Source organism: Myotis daubentonii, chromosome 11 (genome assembly GCF_963259705.1).
Source record: "Myotis daubentonii chromosome 11, mMyoDau2.1, whole genome shotgun sequence".
Lineage (NCBI taxonomy): Eukaryota > Metazoa > Chordata > Mammalia > Chiroptera > Vespertilionidae > Myotis > Myotis daubentonii.
The window spans coordinates 73,131,873-73,150,738 of NC_081850.1; the positions used below are offsets into that span (position 1 = coordinate 73,131,873).

General features: G+C 38.8%; 1 protein-coding gene across 16 annotated transcripts in view; it reads right to left on the minus strand.

Moving 5' to 3' along the window:
- The window catches only part of STRBP (spermatid perinuclear RNA binding protein), a 142,294-nt gene that overhangs the window by 17,056 nt on the left and 106,372 nt on the right, over nt 1-18,866 (minus strand). For all 16 annotated transcript variants that reach the window (XM_059657955.1, XM_059657944.1, XM_059657940.1 and 13 more), the window contains 5 exons: nt 13,558-13,716; nt 9,473-9,607; nt 9,139-9,279; nt 6,064-6,187; nt 897-941 (listed from right to left, as the gene is read on the minus strand). In XM_059657955.1, coding sequence (XP_059513938.1) covers nt 897-941; nt 6,064-6,187; nt 9,139-9,279; nt 9,473-9,607; nt 13,558-13,716 — 604 coding nt within the window. The remainder of the gene's footprint in view (nt 1-896; nt 942-6,063; nt 6,188-9,138; nt 9,280-9,472; nt 9,608-13,557; nt 13,717-18,866) is intronic.

Consider the following 18,866-nt stretch of genomic DNA (forward strand, 5'->3'; position numbering starts at 1 on the left):
GCCGCAGTACACTCAGGGTCTTCCCCATTTGTGAACGTGTGTGCCCAGCAGGGGCTGCGCGCGCGCGCGCACACACACACACACACACACACACACACACACACACGCATACACACTTGTTCCCTTCTTGTCTCAATGACAAACACCCTGAAGATGGTTGATTCTAGAACATGTAGCACCTGAGTTAGGAAAAATGTCTAAGAGCATATCACTGACTCCAAACCTATTGCCTCCATTGCCACATAAACCTCATTCAAAAGTTATCCAAAGGGCCACTGAGGTTCACTTCTGCATTTGCTTTTACTTTTTATTTTTGGAGGGAGAGGGGACACTCCTGTGATTTTCTGATATGTACTACAGACATCCTGCAGCAAACACTTAGGGAACACTGCTGGTGATGCCCATCACCTCTCTAGGACCTGTTTACTCCACCTCTAAAGCAGATTTCTGGTAAGGGATGATGGCTACAAATTTGAAGTGAGCATTTCCTATCCCTAACTTCAATCACCCATAGTTCAGTTTCCAACCAGAAGCTTAAGTATAGCTACATAACTGGCAGGCAACCAAGCTAGAAACTGCGTATGGCCCTTCAGTAGCCTTTGAATGGAGTATAAGTTGGCTGTAAGAACTACTTAAAATACTTAATTTCAGTATGGTCAGAAACAGGCAATTAGAAACAAGCAGTCCTTCAATCAGGCAAAGCGAGAGAAGAGCAACTCCAACCAAACCCAGAACCACAAGGTTGTGGCATTTTCAAAGGGAATTTAAGTTGGGTCACTAGAATGAATAGGTCTGAGATCCTCCAATTCATTGAAAGAAACCCTAGATGCAAACTGTACTTGGGATTGCTGTGACAGAGTCGCTAATAGGAGAAACCAGGAAGACGGTGTACATACCATAGGCAGGGGCAGCTGTGCTGTAACCATATGGTGTTCCATAGCCTAGTGCAAAGAAGAGAGAGCAGATCAGTCCAGGACAAAGGGCAGCTGGCACTGGTCCAATTCACAAGTACCACTGGGCCTGGCACTGTGGGCTCTGAGGACTTCGTCCAGATGCTGGATGGATGAGAACCATTCCCAGACTGGCTCTAGTCTACCCATCCCTTCAGGCTTGCTGAGAGTGGAAACTTTCTGCATGGTCCACAGGCTCTCCTGACCCACAGAACAGCCTGTCTCTGCCTCACTATGCTTACCACACTATTATATTATCGACTTGCTGCCTCTGTTCCCCACTGGGGAGGCAGAGACACTCTGCATCACCTGGATCTAGCAGAATGTAGTAAGCACTGGCTAAATATAATATGTTGAACAAAGGAACACTCAGAACTACTCAAATGACCAATTCTCAGAGCTGGAGAACAGACCTGTTCAAGTCTCTTTCCAGAAAGCAGTGACAGAGCAGGCTGGAGCCTCAACGGCCATTAAGGAGAGCACAAAGGTCAGGCTGTGGGCTTGACGGCAAGGTCCATGTCTTGTTGCTGCCTGAATTCCTGGCCCCAGTACAGGATCTCTCAGTAAATAGTGGTGAAATTGACATTAGCATCTGGTACCTATGAAAAAAGGCTCAGCCCTAACCAGTATGGCTCAGTGGATAGAGCATCAGCCTGCGGACTGAAGGGTCCCAGGTTCGATCCCGGTCAAGGGCATGTATGTACTTTGGTTGCGGGCACATCCCCGGTAGGGAGTGTGCAGGAGGCAGCTGATCGATGTTTCTCTCTCATTGATGTTTCTAACTCTCTATCCCTCTCCCTTCCTCTCTGTAAAAAAATCAATAAATTAAAAAAAAAAAAAGCTATTCTCACCCGTGCTTTCCTCAGGCTGAAAATTTAAAATAAAAAGAAAAAAGGCTCATATTGTCAATAAAAACAAATACAAAGAATACAGAAGATTTTGAACCAATTAGTTCTGGCACAAGTTTCTTACATGTCCTTAGACATATAATTCTGAGTTGCCGTTTTCTCATCTTTAAAATGGAAAACCTTCCAAGCTACTTTATAGTGTTGTAGGGATTAGAAATATTATATTAATAGAAGCTACAATCTTTAATCTTTCAGTAAAACAACTTTAAAAAATGTAAATACTAAATCACTTGGGTAAGTTTCTAGGAAAAATTGGTTTCTAAAATAGGACAAGGGCATGGAAGGTACATGGGCCCTTCACATTGTACCCACAACAAAGCAAGCACTTTCACATTACAACCCCTTTGTCTACTGCTCTAATGACCAGCTGCAACTCATCATTTAGATCAGGACCAAATATCACCTCCTCTGTGAAGTCTCCCACTTCTTTGCCCACTCATGTTACAGCTTGCACCACATTGCATGGTGTTTACTCAATGTCTGTTCCTACTCCCACCTGACCCCAAGCATTCACTAGGGCAGACGTTAGGTCTTGGTCATCTTTGAATGGCCAGTTCCAAATCTCCTGTTTGAGACAAAACACTCAAATGTACACTGAATAAGTAAACTGCTTTTAGGGACCAATTGAAACATTTCCTGAAAGATAAATTTTTTTTCACTTCAGTCATATAAAACTCGGGATAGTAAGTACAACTTAGTCTCAATCTTGTTCTTAATCTTTGATGTTCAGTCGTTATTTTAAGAGGACACAATGCAGCTGAAATAAGCAGTAGGAACAGTATCAGAGGCCAAAAGAGAAATTAATGCTTAAAAAAGTGAGTTGTGCATCAAATCCAGGAAAAGGCGGCTATTTGGCTAAGACTAGAGTTTCAAGGGTTTTACCAAAACCTCCTTAGAGAGAAATGAGGTTAGATTGCTTAGAATTGTACCTGCAGTGGTATGTCGTGAAGGATTCGAAGGAGTGAAATGACAAGATCAGATTTTATTTTTCAAGATCACTCTATAGTGTGAAGAATAGACTGTAGGAACAGAAGTGGGCGTGACAAGGCAAGTTAAGGTTTTTATAAACTAGTAGCCCAGGCAAGAAACAATAGGGGTGTTTCCAGTGGGTGTAAGGAAGTAAATGGGTGGCAGGAAGTGAACAGATTGAAGGATTCCTCAGAAGCAAAATGTATGGATTTAATATGGAGAATGAAAAAGGTGAAGTTTCCAGGATATCTCCTAGGATTTTAAGCTGAAGGAATTAGACTGGCCACTGAACAAACCATTGGGGCTCTAATCCTGACTTCACCTCTCACTAGCAAGGTGACTTTGAATTGTACCTGTTATTTAACGTCTCTGCACCTCATAGTCTACTGTAGTAATTGAGTTGGCAGTGAAATGTAATTAAATAACATATGTAAAAATACTAACTACAGTCCCTGCTGCACAGCATGTCCTCCACAAATGGCATATAACCTATCCATACTCTAAACCAACCTCATGTGAATCTTCTCTAGGCTATAAGAGAGCTTCATTTTTAACAACTTCAGGAGACAGGCCTTTCAGAGAGGTCAACGTGATGACATAAGAAAGAATTTGCTACAGAGCAGACACGCCTGGTTAACAGTAGACCTAAATGCTTCCCTTCACAATTACCGCCACTAGACGGACGACGGCTGCTTACCACTCAAGCAGGAGGTAAATGTTCAAGACTAAGCAACCACAGACACAGATGGATAAAGTCCCAATGGAACATGTAATCAAAGGCAAGAAAGCTATTTTCAGTAACTTGCCTATTGTTGTTACGTGAAAGTTGCTTCCTTTAAACAATGCATTGAATCAGGCCAAAAAAAAATTAAATTTCAGTTGAAATAGTGAGATGCACAGAAGAATGTTTTAATTTTGTACACAGAATGTACCAAACTATGACTATCCTTTCTCCCATGTCCCTAACATGCATCTTTCAGTGTTCTCTGTTTTCTTGAATGGCACAGTCATCCAGTCTAATTCCTTCAGCTTAAAATCCTAGGAGATATCCTGGAAACTTCACTCTTTTCCATTCTCCATATTAAATCCATACATTTTGCTTCTGAGGAATCCTTCAATCTGTTCACTTCCTGCCACCCATTTACTTCCTTACGCCCACTGGAAACACCCCTATTGTTTCTTGCCTGGGCTACTAGTTTATAAAAACCTTAACTTGCCTTGTCACGCCCACTTCTGTTCCTACAATCTATTCCTCACACTATAGAGTGATCTTGAAAAATAAAATCTGATCTTGTCATTTCACTCCTTCGAATCCTTCTCGACATACCACTGCAGTTACGATTCTTTTTTAAAAAAATATATTTTATTGATTTTTTACAGAGAGGAAGGGAGAGAGATAGAGAGTTAGAAACATCGATGAGAGAGAAACATCGATCAGCTGCCTCCTGCACATCTCCTACTGGGGATGTGCCCACAACCCAGGTACATGCCCTTGACCGGAATCGAACCTGGGACCTTTCAGTCCACAGGCCGACGCTCTATCCACTGAGCCAAACCGGTTTTGGCTGCAGTTACGATTCTAAGAACAAATTCTAAACCATTGCCTCCAGGACTGGGCCTGAGCATCCAGCTTTAGCTCAACTCACTCCCACCCCACCCCAAGGATCTCCACATTACATCCTGACCTTCCAAACCTTCAACTGAGCCAAGTTCCCTACCACCAGGACCACAAGGTCTCTGCACATGCTCTCTTCTGTGTAAAACTTACACCCCACACTCTCCCCCAAGTTGACTCCTACTCATGCTTCAAAGCTCAGTTCAGGTGTTATTTCTTCAGGGACCCAACAGACTAGAGCAGTTTTCTACTACATCTTCTTGTAGCATCATGTCCTTCTCCATCATCAAATCATCTCTGTCTATAACAGTGATTATTTGATTAGTTATGTCTCACCTTTAGAGCAACTGAACTATTATGTATATGACAAATATGACCAAGGCAAGTTAAGGCTTTTATAAACTAGTAGCCCAAGCAAGAAACAATGGGGGTGTCTCCAGCCCCTACCTACTGGGATCAACCTCTAGAAGGTAGAATTACCAAATCCCATCATCCATACAACTTCCCAAATAGTCTATTCTAATTCTTTGGAAAAAACCCACCATCTATGTAAACTTAGGAGTGTTAGATTAAAAAATGACTGCATAAAACCCAATCTTTAGGACAATTTCATCTTGAGCAACAATTACTAGCAGTTTATTTGTCAAGTTAAAAGTTTCATACTTTCAATATTGCAGAGAACTTGCTTTTAATGGGACGTGTGTATCTACCACTAAAATGACATATGGATTAGAACAGAAGGCAAGGAGATGGCACCTTTATCAATCTACCTCAAGGCATGTGGTAAAATGGGAAAGAGAAACTTTGGCACTACAAACTTCTATATTCAACTCTTTGTTTCACCTTATCTCCCTAAACCTAGTTTCCTCATCTGGAAAATGGAAATAACTTCCATGTGAGGAAACACGTGAAGATTAGAAACAATTAAGCGAAATCACTTATATGAAAGTATTGGTGCCCTGGTTGGGTGGCTTAGTTGATTAGAGCGTAAACCAAGGTTGTGGGTTCGATCCCCATTCAGGGCACATACAAGAATCAACCAATGAATGCATAAATAAGTGGAACAACAAATTAATGTTTCTCTCCATCCCCCTTCCTTTCTGTCTCTAAAATCAATCAATAATTTTTTTTTAAAGTATCTGGTGTATAGTAAGCTCTAAGCAAGACTATATAGCATGGTGTAAGTAAGTTCCCCTTTTTCTCTTTTTTTGTTTCTTTAGTCTGTGATGGTTCCCAAACATTGAGTTAAGGAAACGCTAATAATGACCAGGCTTCACCCCAATTAAATAACCTCTTAGCAGCTATTTTTCTGTCTTCGGTATCCCACTGAATACACTCTGCTCCTCAATCTGTGCTACATCTTTTAGCTTCCTCATTGTCAAAAAACATCCCTTCATCTATGTGCAACACTGCTCATCCGTCACTCCCTCCAGGAAGCCTCTAGCCACTCGGCAAATTCCATGAGAAAACCCATGACATTCTGTAGATTCTCCTTTCAACTTCTGTGCACACCCATCCTATACCCGTGTCCTGTTTCCAGAGACCAAGTATAATCCTAGAAAATAAAGGAGACGCCATTCCTCCAAAAAAGGAGGCAGATCTCCTACAGGTTGTACTGTACCTGGAGCTATGTAGCCAGGAGCAGCTGCAGCCCCAACAAAAGCTCCCCTTGTTAGAGTTCCTCTTCCTCTGCCCCGAACAGCCTGGACTGCTGCAGACACAGCTGTATTCACAATACCCTTTGCCTGTTAAAAATAACACATTTTTATTACTGAGAGAAATAAGAACTATTATCCTATAATCTCTGAGAAACTTGAGCCTGTAGATGAGACAGTGTGTTGTCTATGACCTTAAGCCTTCACTTTATCATCTGTAGAATGAAAATGACACCTGCCTTACAGAGTTGTTCTAGATAATATGCTAAGTACATAAGAATATGCAAATCACTTCTTTTCACTTGAGGGTTACCCAAAAAGAGTTCATTTCCTACATACAAATTTCAGTATCAAATTACATCCAAACTCAACTGAGGCCAGATTAGAGTAATTATAGACACTTGATCGAAATCCATTGACTTCTCTGGCCACAGATAAAAAATACTGCAACAACAAACCACCCAGAACAAGCTACAAACCGGAATGGAGTTTTTGTACAAAAGGACTAAGACAGAAGACAAAAGATATGGATCCAGTTTCTGCTCTAAGTTACTAAGACCTCAAGAAGGTCATGCGATTTCCTTGCGCCTGCCTCTTCTATTGCGGGCGTGTGTGGGTGTGTGTGTGTGGGCGTGCGCCAATCATCCTATATAATAAAAGGCTAATATGCAAATCGGCCGACGGCAGAACCAGTTGCTCTGACACGCACTGACCACCAGGGGGCAGACGCTCAACACAGGAGCTGCCCCCTGGTGGTCAGTGCGCTCCCACAGGGGGAGCGCTGCTCAGCCAGAAGCTGGGCTCACGGCTGGTGAGCGCAGAGGCGATGGCAGGAGCCTCTCCCACCTCCTTGGCAATCAGACATCCCCCAAGGGGTTCTGGACTGCGAGAGGGCACAGGCTGGGCTGAGGGAGAACCCCCCCCCCCCACCCGGCCCGTGAGTGCATGAATTTTGTGCACCGGGCCTCTAGTTAAATAAATAAGTACATATGTATACACATACCAACTCTAAAGTCTTTTCTTGCTCTAAAATGCCATGGAGTCTGGTAAAGTCCCATAATCTCTCTCTAGAAGAGTTGCCCTAGTAATTGTAAAATAATACTCATTTTGCTCTCCTTACTTCAGGGTACAAAGAGCAGTATCGAATATAGATATAAAACTCTGAAAAGTTGACTAAATCAAGGAGTAACAGCAAATATGGGTCGCTAAAACATCCCTTTCCAAAACTAAAATTTTTTAAAAAATCAAAGGATATCTAGTTTTAAATTAAATATTATTCTTATTTTGTAGTAAAATAATGCAACAAAAACTTGAGCTAGAAACTACTAATATTCCCTACTACAAACAAGGAAGGGGGAAGGGGACAGAGCCTCAAAGCTCACTGTATGATAAAGCCAACAGTATCTCAGAGCACACACACATTTATCTCACATGGAAATACCATCATCCTCTGCTTCTCTTAGGTCAGTCTCTCTGCTAGTATAACTAGGCAGAGGCAGTTTCAAGGTTGAATATATCATGCACAGAGAACTGCCATTTTTTTTTTTTGGCTTAAAAAAAAAAAATCACCCCACACATCCAAAACAGACTGCTTCTTGGCTGTCAAGCACACTGAACACAGGAGGTTTATAGCTTCTAGTATGGAAAATTTCTAAAAATGAGTGAACTTCAAGCAGACTTTTTTTTTTTTAACACAGCTTATTCAAAAGTAGTCAGGAAGCAACAATCTGGCAATAACAGAGTGACCTCACACAAATTAAGCTCATTCCTACTAAAACTAAACTTACTTGAAAAGTCTCTGCAAGTAGGCTTTTAAGCACAAAAATGAACTGGCCAATTACAAGATGTAATTCATAGGAAAAAGACACCAAAGTAAACAAGGTAACAATCATCTTTCTCCTAATTTAGAACATATTCTATAAAATTTAGGAAAAGAAAATCCACTTATTCTCTCTACACGTTTTCCTCTGCAATTTAAACTTTATTTTTTAATTTAATCTCAGTAAAAGTTAGTCTTGTTTATATTTTGAATCCTAAAATTTAAGCAATTTATTATAGTAAATAAAATAAGTTAAACACAAAACAAGTTTTTAAGATGTTATATGCAACAGTAGAATGCCCATGTCTTTGGAAGGAGAAGACCCTGGTTTTAAAAGGAACTTCTACCATCAATCAGCTATGTTGCTACACACAGTATCTTAATTTCTTAGCGGCCTGTTTCCTCATCGATAAAATGAGATCAATTCTACCATCCTATAATAGACTTAGCATATGTAAAAGAAACTGTTTAACACACAATCTTAAATAACCCAAGCTTCCTTCTATTAATCTAGTTATTTTAATTGCTTTTTCCTATCACCTAATATATTCAGATATTTTACACAAGTACTCTCCACGAAGGAATATGTCTTATATTTATTTCTGTATCTTTTTCCCTCACAACCATCCACATGGTATATGTCTAGAAAATATTTTTGAATGCATTAAAAAAAATGGTTAGGAGAATCTGTTATCCAAAAGCATGGAATTAGGACGCCATCTTTTCCAAATATCTTGTTTATTCCAGACCTTTGCAGCACTGACATTCCCAATCAACAGAAGAAACAACACAGGGTCAAGTTCTACTGTGCCATCTTCAACAGAAAACCCAAAATAAAGGCTGCAAAAATTCAAAACTGAAAAGGAAATGGAAAAGCATCTGCAGACTGATGAAAGTAAGCCCAAGTCCTCTTGGCAGCTTCCCTAAACCAGACAAATGCTAACATCTCATTCAAGTCCAAATCCCTTAACACTCCATCTCATCAAGAGAGACCTGAAGCCCCCCAATAATGCCAACATTCTCTTTTCAATATATAATCTGCCTCGGACAACCACGGAACAGGGACCTACTGACACATTTACATTATTAATAACCTAACCCAAAGAATAGACCGCTAAATCCAAGAAAAACAAATACTAAAAACAAAAGCTAACAGGGCACAAAAGCAGAAAAGGAAACTTAATGGAAATATTTTTCAAAGTTATTAATGCTCAACTCATACCTGAGGGATAATCTTCTTTTTCTTATTATTTGCTGCATTGGGTCCAGAAAACAGCTTCTCCAGGGCAGCTAATGCTGCACTCGCCTTTGCCACTTTCTTATTTGGACCTGCACCTCTGAATTTCTGTCCGTCTACTTCTACCTAAAATCAAGAATGACACTCTGAAGTTAGCCCATGCAATTCCTCTATGTAGTTAAATTTAAATGGATCATAACACAGAAAACACCAAAAGTCAAATAGTGCCACAAGAACAGACTCAGTCTATTTATGTGTAAGCTCAGGATGTCCTATGTGTCTGAGGGCAAAACAGGTTGGCTTGTATCTAGGTACACACCTCCATCACAAAGCGCTTGTCATGGCTTCCACCAGTCTCCGAGATGAGTTCATACTTCAGACCTCTTCTTTTTTCATTGAGCTCCATTACAGGATTTTTGCCACTTGCTGTGAGAATAGGGCCCTGAGTTCTTACCTAGAAGGAGGTTCAAGCAAGCAAGATTTCAAAGTATTAAATTTCTTATTATACAATTATACTGTCTCTGTTGAAACAGAGGCTCAAAATTGCATTTTTAAAGCATTCAGGAGCTAGTGCATGAGCACCTCCATATACAAATGACAAAGTATCTATAAAGGTGTGAAAACTCTACAAGCAGTAAACATCCCAGTCAGGCAGTCATCTGCACACCCTGACTTTGAAGCAGGGCTGTCCCAATAGAAGAGTATTTAAGAGTAATGTAATCTTGCCATTACAGGCAGTCCTGAGGTTACGTCAGACTCGACATACGTCGTTTCGTGGTTACGTCACCATCTCCCATTTATGTATTAAAAAAAAAAGTTCCGTCATTTTGACTTATGTACATATGTGCTTTATGTTTTTATTATTTATTTACCACAAGTAAAGGTCAGGAATTTTTATCTTTCTTTAAATTTTTTTTTTTTTTTTTTTTTTACTGTTTCACTTAATTACTGCTGTGTATGTGCTCCATGGGAGTGACGTAGGTGTTTATGTAGGTGGGTTCCAACTTATGGTGAAAATCGCCTTACGTCACGCCGTAGGAACGGATCTCCAACGTAACCCGAGGACCTACTGTACATCGTACTCTCGAGTCTGATCTGTGTTCATGGTCTAAGAATAATAATCTAAATTACTAACAAAGTGGATAGAACTGCTGAGATTCAAATGAGTGTTCACTGTTTTTTCATCGTTAGGATTAGGAAAAAATAACTCAATTTAGGAGATTGGAAGAAAATGCCCATTCACACCTTTCAGACTCTCTAAAGAGATTTAAGGGTACCTAAAGTAAAAACAAAACAAAACAATGGGCTATAAACTATGGATTCTGAAATTTTAAAATAACAATAAAAGTTGTCATTCCCTGTCCGCAAGGAGCTATAGTGCAGTGGGAGGGACAGATAGAATCACTGTAAAACAATGTATATTACAGAAGAGATGTAAATTATGGAAACACCATAGAAAGAATCACTTTCTAGGGCTATCAGGATAACTTCCCTAGAAGTGACAACGTGAACATACCCATAAAAGGGAGCTAAGTGCCAGACCATCCTAAGGAGGAAACAAAGGAGAAAGGCATTCTGGACAGAAGAAACGGCAGGAGGTTCAGTTGGCTGAATGAAGGGGTGAGAAGAATAAGGCAGAACCTCACACTGCAAACACCCCTATTGGAGCCAGATCATAATCACTGTGTATAAGGCACACAGGCGTTGCCTGTATCATAGACAGTGGAAAGACTAAAAGACTTTCATCTGGGTAAGTTCATAATTAGATTTGCGTTGTAAAAAATTACTCTAGGAATGGTAGAAAGAACTGACTTTAAAAAAGGTAAGAGTCAAGGTAAGAAAAGTAATTCTCGTAAGAGTGTGAAGGCTCAAATTGTGAAGTTAGCACCAAAAGTAAAACAAACCACAAAATACTACAACTATGATTTTGAGGAAGACCCAAAGATTGAGGACTTTCTGAGGTTAGAGATCATGTCTTTAATTCCACCACAGTAACTGCTCAAGAAATGCTGAAAAAGCCCTATCTGGTTTGGCTCAATGAATAGAGTGTCAGCCTGCGAACTGAAGGGTCCCGAGTTTGATTCCAGTCAAGGGCACATGCCTGGGTTGTGGGCTAGATCCCTAGTAGGGGGCATGCAGGAGGCAACGAATCAATGATTCTCTCTCATCATTGATGTTTCTCCCCCCCCCTTCCTCTTTGAAATCAATTTTTAAAAAAAATGCTGAAAAAGAAATGAATGCCCAAAAGAATTATTATGTATATAAACCTAATGGACAGCAAGATTCTCGCTGATTTGGTAAGTGGTTGATGCTGTAGAAGTGAAACATTGAACTCTTTTTAAAGACAAGTTAAAATAAATATTTCTGAGTCTTTTGTCATAAATATGCTTTTTGAAGAGCTTTTATAATCTACATTTCCAGTCTCCAGCTTTAAAAGGTAATAATTTTTTTAAAAACTAGTCTATGGTAATCTCATTCTGCTTCCCAAATCTGAAATCACTTTTATAAAAATAAGACTAGATATAAAAATATTTGCATTCTAATCAGTTACTCCTACTTCAGTGAAGAATAGGGCTTTGTGTCGCCCCCCCCCCCCACTACATCACACAGAAACAAAGCAGTGATGTATTCACTACCAAAAGCTCCACATACTTGTGACTGCTATTAGTGCAGCCACACTGCACCCTTCCTTCCTAATTGCCTCCCAACTTAAAGGTCTGAGCCTCATAATTAATGAGCTCTTTCTCTTCTTAGAATTTCAAAAACTGCCAGCAAAACATCTTGCTCTGCCTGTGACTACCACTTGTGAATGACTGACTAGTCTTCTCAGAAGCCAGGTACCATGTCTACTATCCTCAACATGGTTTTTTACAGGCTTCAGTCCCTATCAGGCCCTCCTTACTGGCCCACCTGGTGCTTCTAAACATTTCCTTTCACAACTCCTCTAAACCTACTAGTCCTCTGACCTAGAATGCCTTCTTTCTATCTCTTCCCTAAAAAATCCTACACATCATCTAAAACCTAGCTCACATTTTACTTCCTTTGATTTCACATGTGTATAAGTTTCAATCATTTCCTACTTGGAGATTTTACATCATTATATTCAGTTTGCAATCACAGCGCTTTATCACATTACAGTATAATTAGTTATAAACATGTCTTTTGCCCTTCTAGCCTGAGGGCATCTTGAGGCTCTGGACCCGTCTTCAGCAACTGGTAGTAAGCAGGTACTAAGAAGAGTTTAGTCCTTAATAAATACGCATTCTTAGACATGACAATTTTTAAATGCTAATGTAAGCTATTGCTGTTACTTGAAAGCCAATTTTCCTTATGCAGAATGCAATAAACAAGGGCTCCATGAATTCCCAAATATGCTGTGAATATATTGAGTGGATTCTGCCCCTTTCTGTTTTAATAAGCTCACAGGCCAGGATTTCCCCAAAATCTAAGGAACATAATAGGTCAAGCTATATGCCTTTCTCAGAGCCGTTCCACCTCAATGATGACCCACTGCTTCAGCTTAGCACAACTTCAAGTAATCCTATATTTCTTCCACTAGATCTTCTGTTTCTCTGCTCTACAGTTATAGTTAATATACTTGGGAAATGCAGCAAAAGGGAACTGCTAGTTAAACATGTTGTGCAGTACACAGTACATTCACAGATTTTTAAAATTTTTTTAATCCTCATGTGAGGGTATGTTTTTACTGATTTTTTTTAGAGAGAGAGGGGAAAGGAAAGAGAGAAACATGGGTGTATGAGAGAAACATCAATCGGTTGTTTCCTGTACGTGCCCCCATCAGGGATGGAACCTGCAACTCAGGCTATTGCCTGACCAGGATCCAACCAGTAAGTTTTTGGTACACAGGACAATGCTACAACCAGCTGAGCCAAACCAGCCAGGGCTTTTTACAGGTATTTTTAGAATTAAGTGGGGGAAAAAACAAGATGTAAAACTGCATAAAAATGTCCTCATAAAAATACTTACAGAGCCCTGGCCAGTGTTGCTCAATAATTAGTGTCAGCCTGCACACCAAAGGGTTGAGGGTTCAATTCCAGGGCAAGGACACGTACCTGGGTGACAGGTTAAATGCCTTCCCCAGTTGGGATGCGTGCGGTAGGCAACCAATTCATGTGTCTGTCTCACATTGATATTTCTCTTTCCGTCTCTCCCCCTCCCTCCCCTCCACTCTCTCTTTAAAAAAAAAAAGGGGGGGGGGAGTATCAAGTGAGAATTTTAAAAAAATTGTTATTTAAAAAGACTGGATGAAAATAAACCAAAATATTAATAATACCTGCCTTTGGAATATATCCATTTATATATACTTTTTTATTTTATTTATATTTTTCAAGTTTTCTATAATGAATTTTTTTTTCCCCTAAGGAAAATAATGTATAAATATACCTCTAAGGTACTGGAGGTTTCAGTTGTAGAATTTCCAGTATTATTGCTTGAGTTTGAAGACACTGTTTCATTTTTGCTTTCATTATCTGATTTTTCATCGGAACTCATACATTCAATATCTGCATCAAAGCCTGTTGGGTATCCCATTGCCTGCAATACCTGTACAGATTACATTAAGATTCAGTGTTATTCAAACAACAGAAACCACAGAGAATAGATGAAATATTAAAGACAAGAATTTCAAATCCACAACATTTGAATCTATTAACTACCTTGTAGCAAGAGCAAGATGGTACTAAATACATATACAAATCCTTGGTTTTACCTACCAGGGTATCACCATAAAAATGGGAAAAGCCTCCACAGAGTAATTAGGTTTAAATAAAGGATGATGGAAATGAAAACCTGAGGTTGCTCCTGGTCCATTTAATTTGGAGGTAAGAGATAGAGAAAATAGCCAAGTTCAACTAATGAGGTGAGGGGAAACGTAAAACCGTACATTGGACTAGAAAAGAAAAAACAGGAGTGTCTAATCCTGAATTTCTCCTCTGGTCCTCAATTTTCCAATTTGTAAGACTGGAAGACTGATTAGTTGACCTCTAAATTCTATGTAATTCAACCCATTAGGAGAAATTAGCACAAAAAGGCCATCAAGAAGCTTTCTTTACCTTGAAACCAATTTTCCAATCAATTACAAAATAACATCTGAACCTTTCTCCTATTGGCCTCTTTGCTTTTAACAAAAACCATAAGTGAGCCCTGAAAGGAAGCATTCAGTCTTTAGGTTCAGTCTCTGTAAGAAGTGAACCAGGAACAATTTCAGGTTTGTATTTCCACCCCTTCCTCACAAGAACTGGTTATGGCTTGGCTTCCTCCAATGTTCATTCTTCTAAAGTTCCAGTCAATGCCTGGCATTTCTTATCTTTTATAAAATAACGTTTTCAGAGCTCTGTATGTGTACACACACACACACACACACGCACGCACGCACGCACGCGCGCGTGTGCCTTTTAAAAACCTCCTTCCAGATGACACTGCTTTTCCGTTTACGAGAGAAATACGTTCACCAGCACTTGCATAAGCCTCTTTTAAACAGGTTGATATAGCACTGTCAGTTACTAATTTAAAGGTTTATATCAGAAAATAAAGAGAGAGGTTCCTAAAGATCCCTGTATTTGCTTTAGCTTTTGACTAATGTTTTAAGTTGCTGGAACATAAAAGCATATTGTATTTCTGTACAATCCCAGCTATACCTAACAGGTGTCTCTCAAAAAAACTATTCTGAAAACTAATATTGATTAGAGGATGCCAGGGGCTAGAGGCGTGGCAAGGGAGATGCACTACTATGAGACATGAGAGGACTTTCTGGGTGAGACAAAATATTTTATATCTTGATGGAGGTGGTAGTTACACGCTTATAAACATTTGCCAAAAACCATAATCTCAGTAAATGATTAACTTTCCTGCATATAAATTATATCTCAATAAAGTTGGCTTTAAAAAGACCATAAATAAAAATAAACTATTCTGATAATCACACAAATGAGCAGCCTGGCAGCCCAGCCTTTATAAACAATGCCATCTGATATGACGGACTAGCCATATAGATAAGGTAGTACCACTAAACAAAAAAGAGCCTAAGAACTCTGTACAAGAGAACTTGAAATTAATTCACCCAATTCATATGGAAAATCTGGCATTCTGTTGAACACTTGAAATCACAAATAAATTCCTTGTATTAATTGGGAATAAAGCCAAGAACCCCTTTTTTTAACATCTTGAGTTCTAAAAGTGGTCAGGTAGTTCTTGACACTGAGCACACACTCACATCATTTGGTTACAACCTCATTAATGCTTTCTGAGGAAAATGCATGCATGCTCCATTGAGTCCTGAGAATGAATATGTTCTTCCCGAGAAATCACATCCCTGAGAGAACAGTTACTAGCCTGGAATTAACACTAGCTAACAAGCTGCAAGTCAAAAGCCAGAGTCACAAGTAAATTTGTTTTATTCCAATAAAATATAGATAGAGACATGCAGTTTCCTCCCATTTAAAACAGACAGTTAAAATAGCCTCATGTACATTACTTAGCACCATTTCTCTGCCCTCTTCTCAGATGTCAAAGTCATTTATTTACCTGTTATTATAGTAACTTATTTCAATACATTCATAAATTGTTTATATAACTGACAAATAATATCAAAGGATACAGAATACTTGCAATGCAGCTCAACTGACAAAAAATTTCAAGTCAAGTAATTTTCTAGGAATACATAATTCAAAGATTATTAACTGAGGTGAGGGCATGTGCCGGGGGGTAGGGGAGGCCAGGGGAAGGTCAATGGGGAAAAAAAGGAGACATATGTACTACTATTTGTAATACTTTAAACAATAAAATAAAATTTTTTAAAAAAGATTAACTGGTATATGCTATAAAAATAAAAAGTGAAGATTCCTCAGACTTCTGGAATGAAAGTTTGTTTGAAATGAAAATTAAGGCCAAAAATTTGCTATACCAAAGAAAGGTGGGTTTCAAATGTCTAGCTAACAAATCCAACCTAATAAACACATCAAATAAGCTGAAATTCACAAGATGAGTCCTGGAAATAAGGTGACTGGGAAGTCCAGTGTAATCATGCCTTTTTTTTCCTCATGATAGGGGGTTGAGAATGAGAAAGATGACACCCTAAAAGACTAGAGGCCAAGAGTGAAAACACATAAAAACACGTTCTACCCCACGGCTCTCTACTCAAAACAAAGTCCCATTCATAGCTTCTGTCTCATAGAGAGCTGATAGCTCCCAGAACCTCTCCAAAGAGCCTTCACTTCGTGTCCCCTTCTAACTGATCTTTTTTCCATAATGAATAAGATTCTTTCCATGAAATACGGCTGCTTTTGTCCCTACAGGTGTTACTTGTGAGGGACTCTAAGGAGAAATAACTTGAGGAGGAAAGGGAAGACTGGCCACTGTAGGCTTCCTGTTGCTGAGCAGCCAGGCTCTTGTGGCAGAAATTGGTTTCTTCTTGTTTTGATTCTATGGTGTGATTTGTCATAACAGGTACAGAAACCTACACCAAGCTTAGTGAGTAAGAAATGCAAGGAATTTTATCAAGTGGAACCTACTTTCACAAACACATGTTGGATATAAAACTCTCTAATATAGAACTTGTAACGTGGTATAACCTTATGGATGACAATTTGGAAATATATGCCTGACATTAATAGAAATCTCAATACATATTTAATGAATTAACAGACCATTCAAATGGGCTTTCTTCTTGACCTGGTAATTCTACCTGTAGAATACATCTTAAGGGAGAATCAATCATACTAGTTCAAAAAGATGTAAAGTGATCAACAGAAAGCATATAAATTTAAAAAAGGATTAGTGACATTGCAGTAGAATAGTGGTAATGAAATATTAGATTCTCAGTAAAAATGAGAACAATCTTTGTGATAACTATTAAAAAAACCTCAATATATTTTTAGATGAACAAAGAAAACATGATCCCATTTTAAGTATATATTTTGTAGTTCCCATCGTTCTTTTTTTTTTTAAAAAAATATATTTTATTGATTTTTCACAGAGTGGAAGGGAGAGGGATGGAGAGTTAGAAACATCAATGAGAGAGGAACATCAATCAGCTGCCTCCTGCACACCTCCTACTGGGTATGTGCCCTCAACCAAGGTACATGCCCTTGACCGGAATCGAACCTGGGACCTTTCAGTCCGCAGGCCGACGCTCTACCCACAGAGCCAAACCAGTTAGGGCGTTCCCATCATTCTTTCCCTAAAACCCTTGGGGCCAGGTTGTTTTGAGAATTTATAACTTTTCAGAGTTTAGAAAGCGACTACAATATATTTACCATATATTTTCTAAATCTCCAGTGGTATTTAAGGTGCTACCCCATGTTTGGTCAAAGAAATAGATAAAATATTCACATTAAATAGAATCATAAAGACTAAAAATAGCCACACATCAATTCTAGTCAGGTTTTCCCATCAAGTGAGTTTGCATCAAACTTAGAAAAGTATTTTTCATTTTTAGTGTTTTTTGGATTTTGAAATTGTAAGTTGGGGGGGGGATTTGGAAAAATACATACCAAAATGTTAATGGTTATTATGAGAACACATAGCATCTAAATCTTGTCATATTGCAAAATTTACCACTCTACTAACTCGCCCAAATTTTACTGAATTGCAATCTGCTATGAAGCCTCTAGTTTACACAGTATTAAAGGTTACTACAAAACAACCACAAACTGTATCTCTGCACCATGGGCATCTTTTAAAAGATATCATGCTATTCCTTCCTACAAAGGCCTACCCAAGGAGAATGCCCACCTGATTTTTATACCAGAACAACTGTGCCTCTCATAATCAACTGTCCATTCTTATGTCACAGACAGTGGATCAAGATTTCACCTGCTTTTGTGTCAGATGCCAGAGAACCTAGGTCTATATTTGTGACTCATTCTCAGAATACATTATAGCTAAATTATCAAACTGTATTTTTAGCCTTATTCCTGGCTTCACCTTTTCCCTCATTCTTGGCTTTCTTCTTCTGTCTATTTCATCACACCTGAAGTACCCCTTTTATAAATAAGACAGAACATAAATATCGTTTTATATTATTAAAGCTTAGTTCTTACTTTTCTGCATTGTTCTTATTATTACCTGACATGTAACTTACTCACTTATATATCTGTGGCCTGTCTCCCCAATGTATCACACTAGAATGCAAGCTCCAGGAGGATAAAGACTTTGCTCCCTGCTGTATCCTTAGTTCTAGGATAATATCTGCATCTACATTAATAATGCTTCTTGCAAAATGGAATGATCATGAAAACAGACCATTTATATCTTATGCCAGATTGTTACATAACAGAACTTTTAAGTGAAAAACTTATCTTCAGTCTACATGGCCTTTGACATTTTCACATATGTCTACAAAAGGTCAAATGTGCTCTTAGAGGGATTCCAATATTTAGGACTTTTCTACAAACCTACATGAATGACTAATTGGCTCAATCCTGTAACATATTACCTATGTAAATCCTCTGAAACACAGAAAAGGCACCAGGAGCAAAGACAATGATCAAATTTATGACAGAAAAAAATCTGCAAATAGCAAATATCCCATGATAAAGAAATGTTTAAACAAATAATATTATATCCATATCATGTTACTCAAACAACCATTAAATATTATTTATGAAGCTTTTAACACATGGGAAAACATTCGTGACATGTTAAATGAAGAAAATCAGAGGGTAAAATTGGATAAATAAAACATATATAAATAT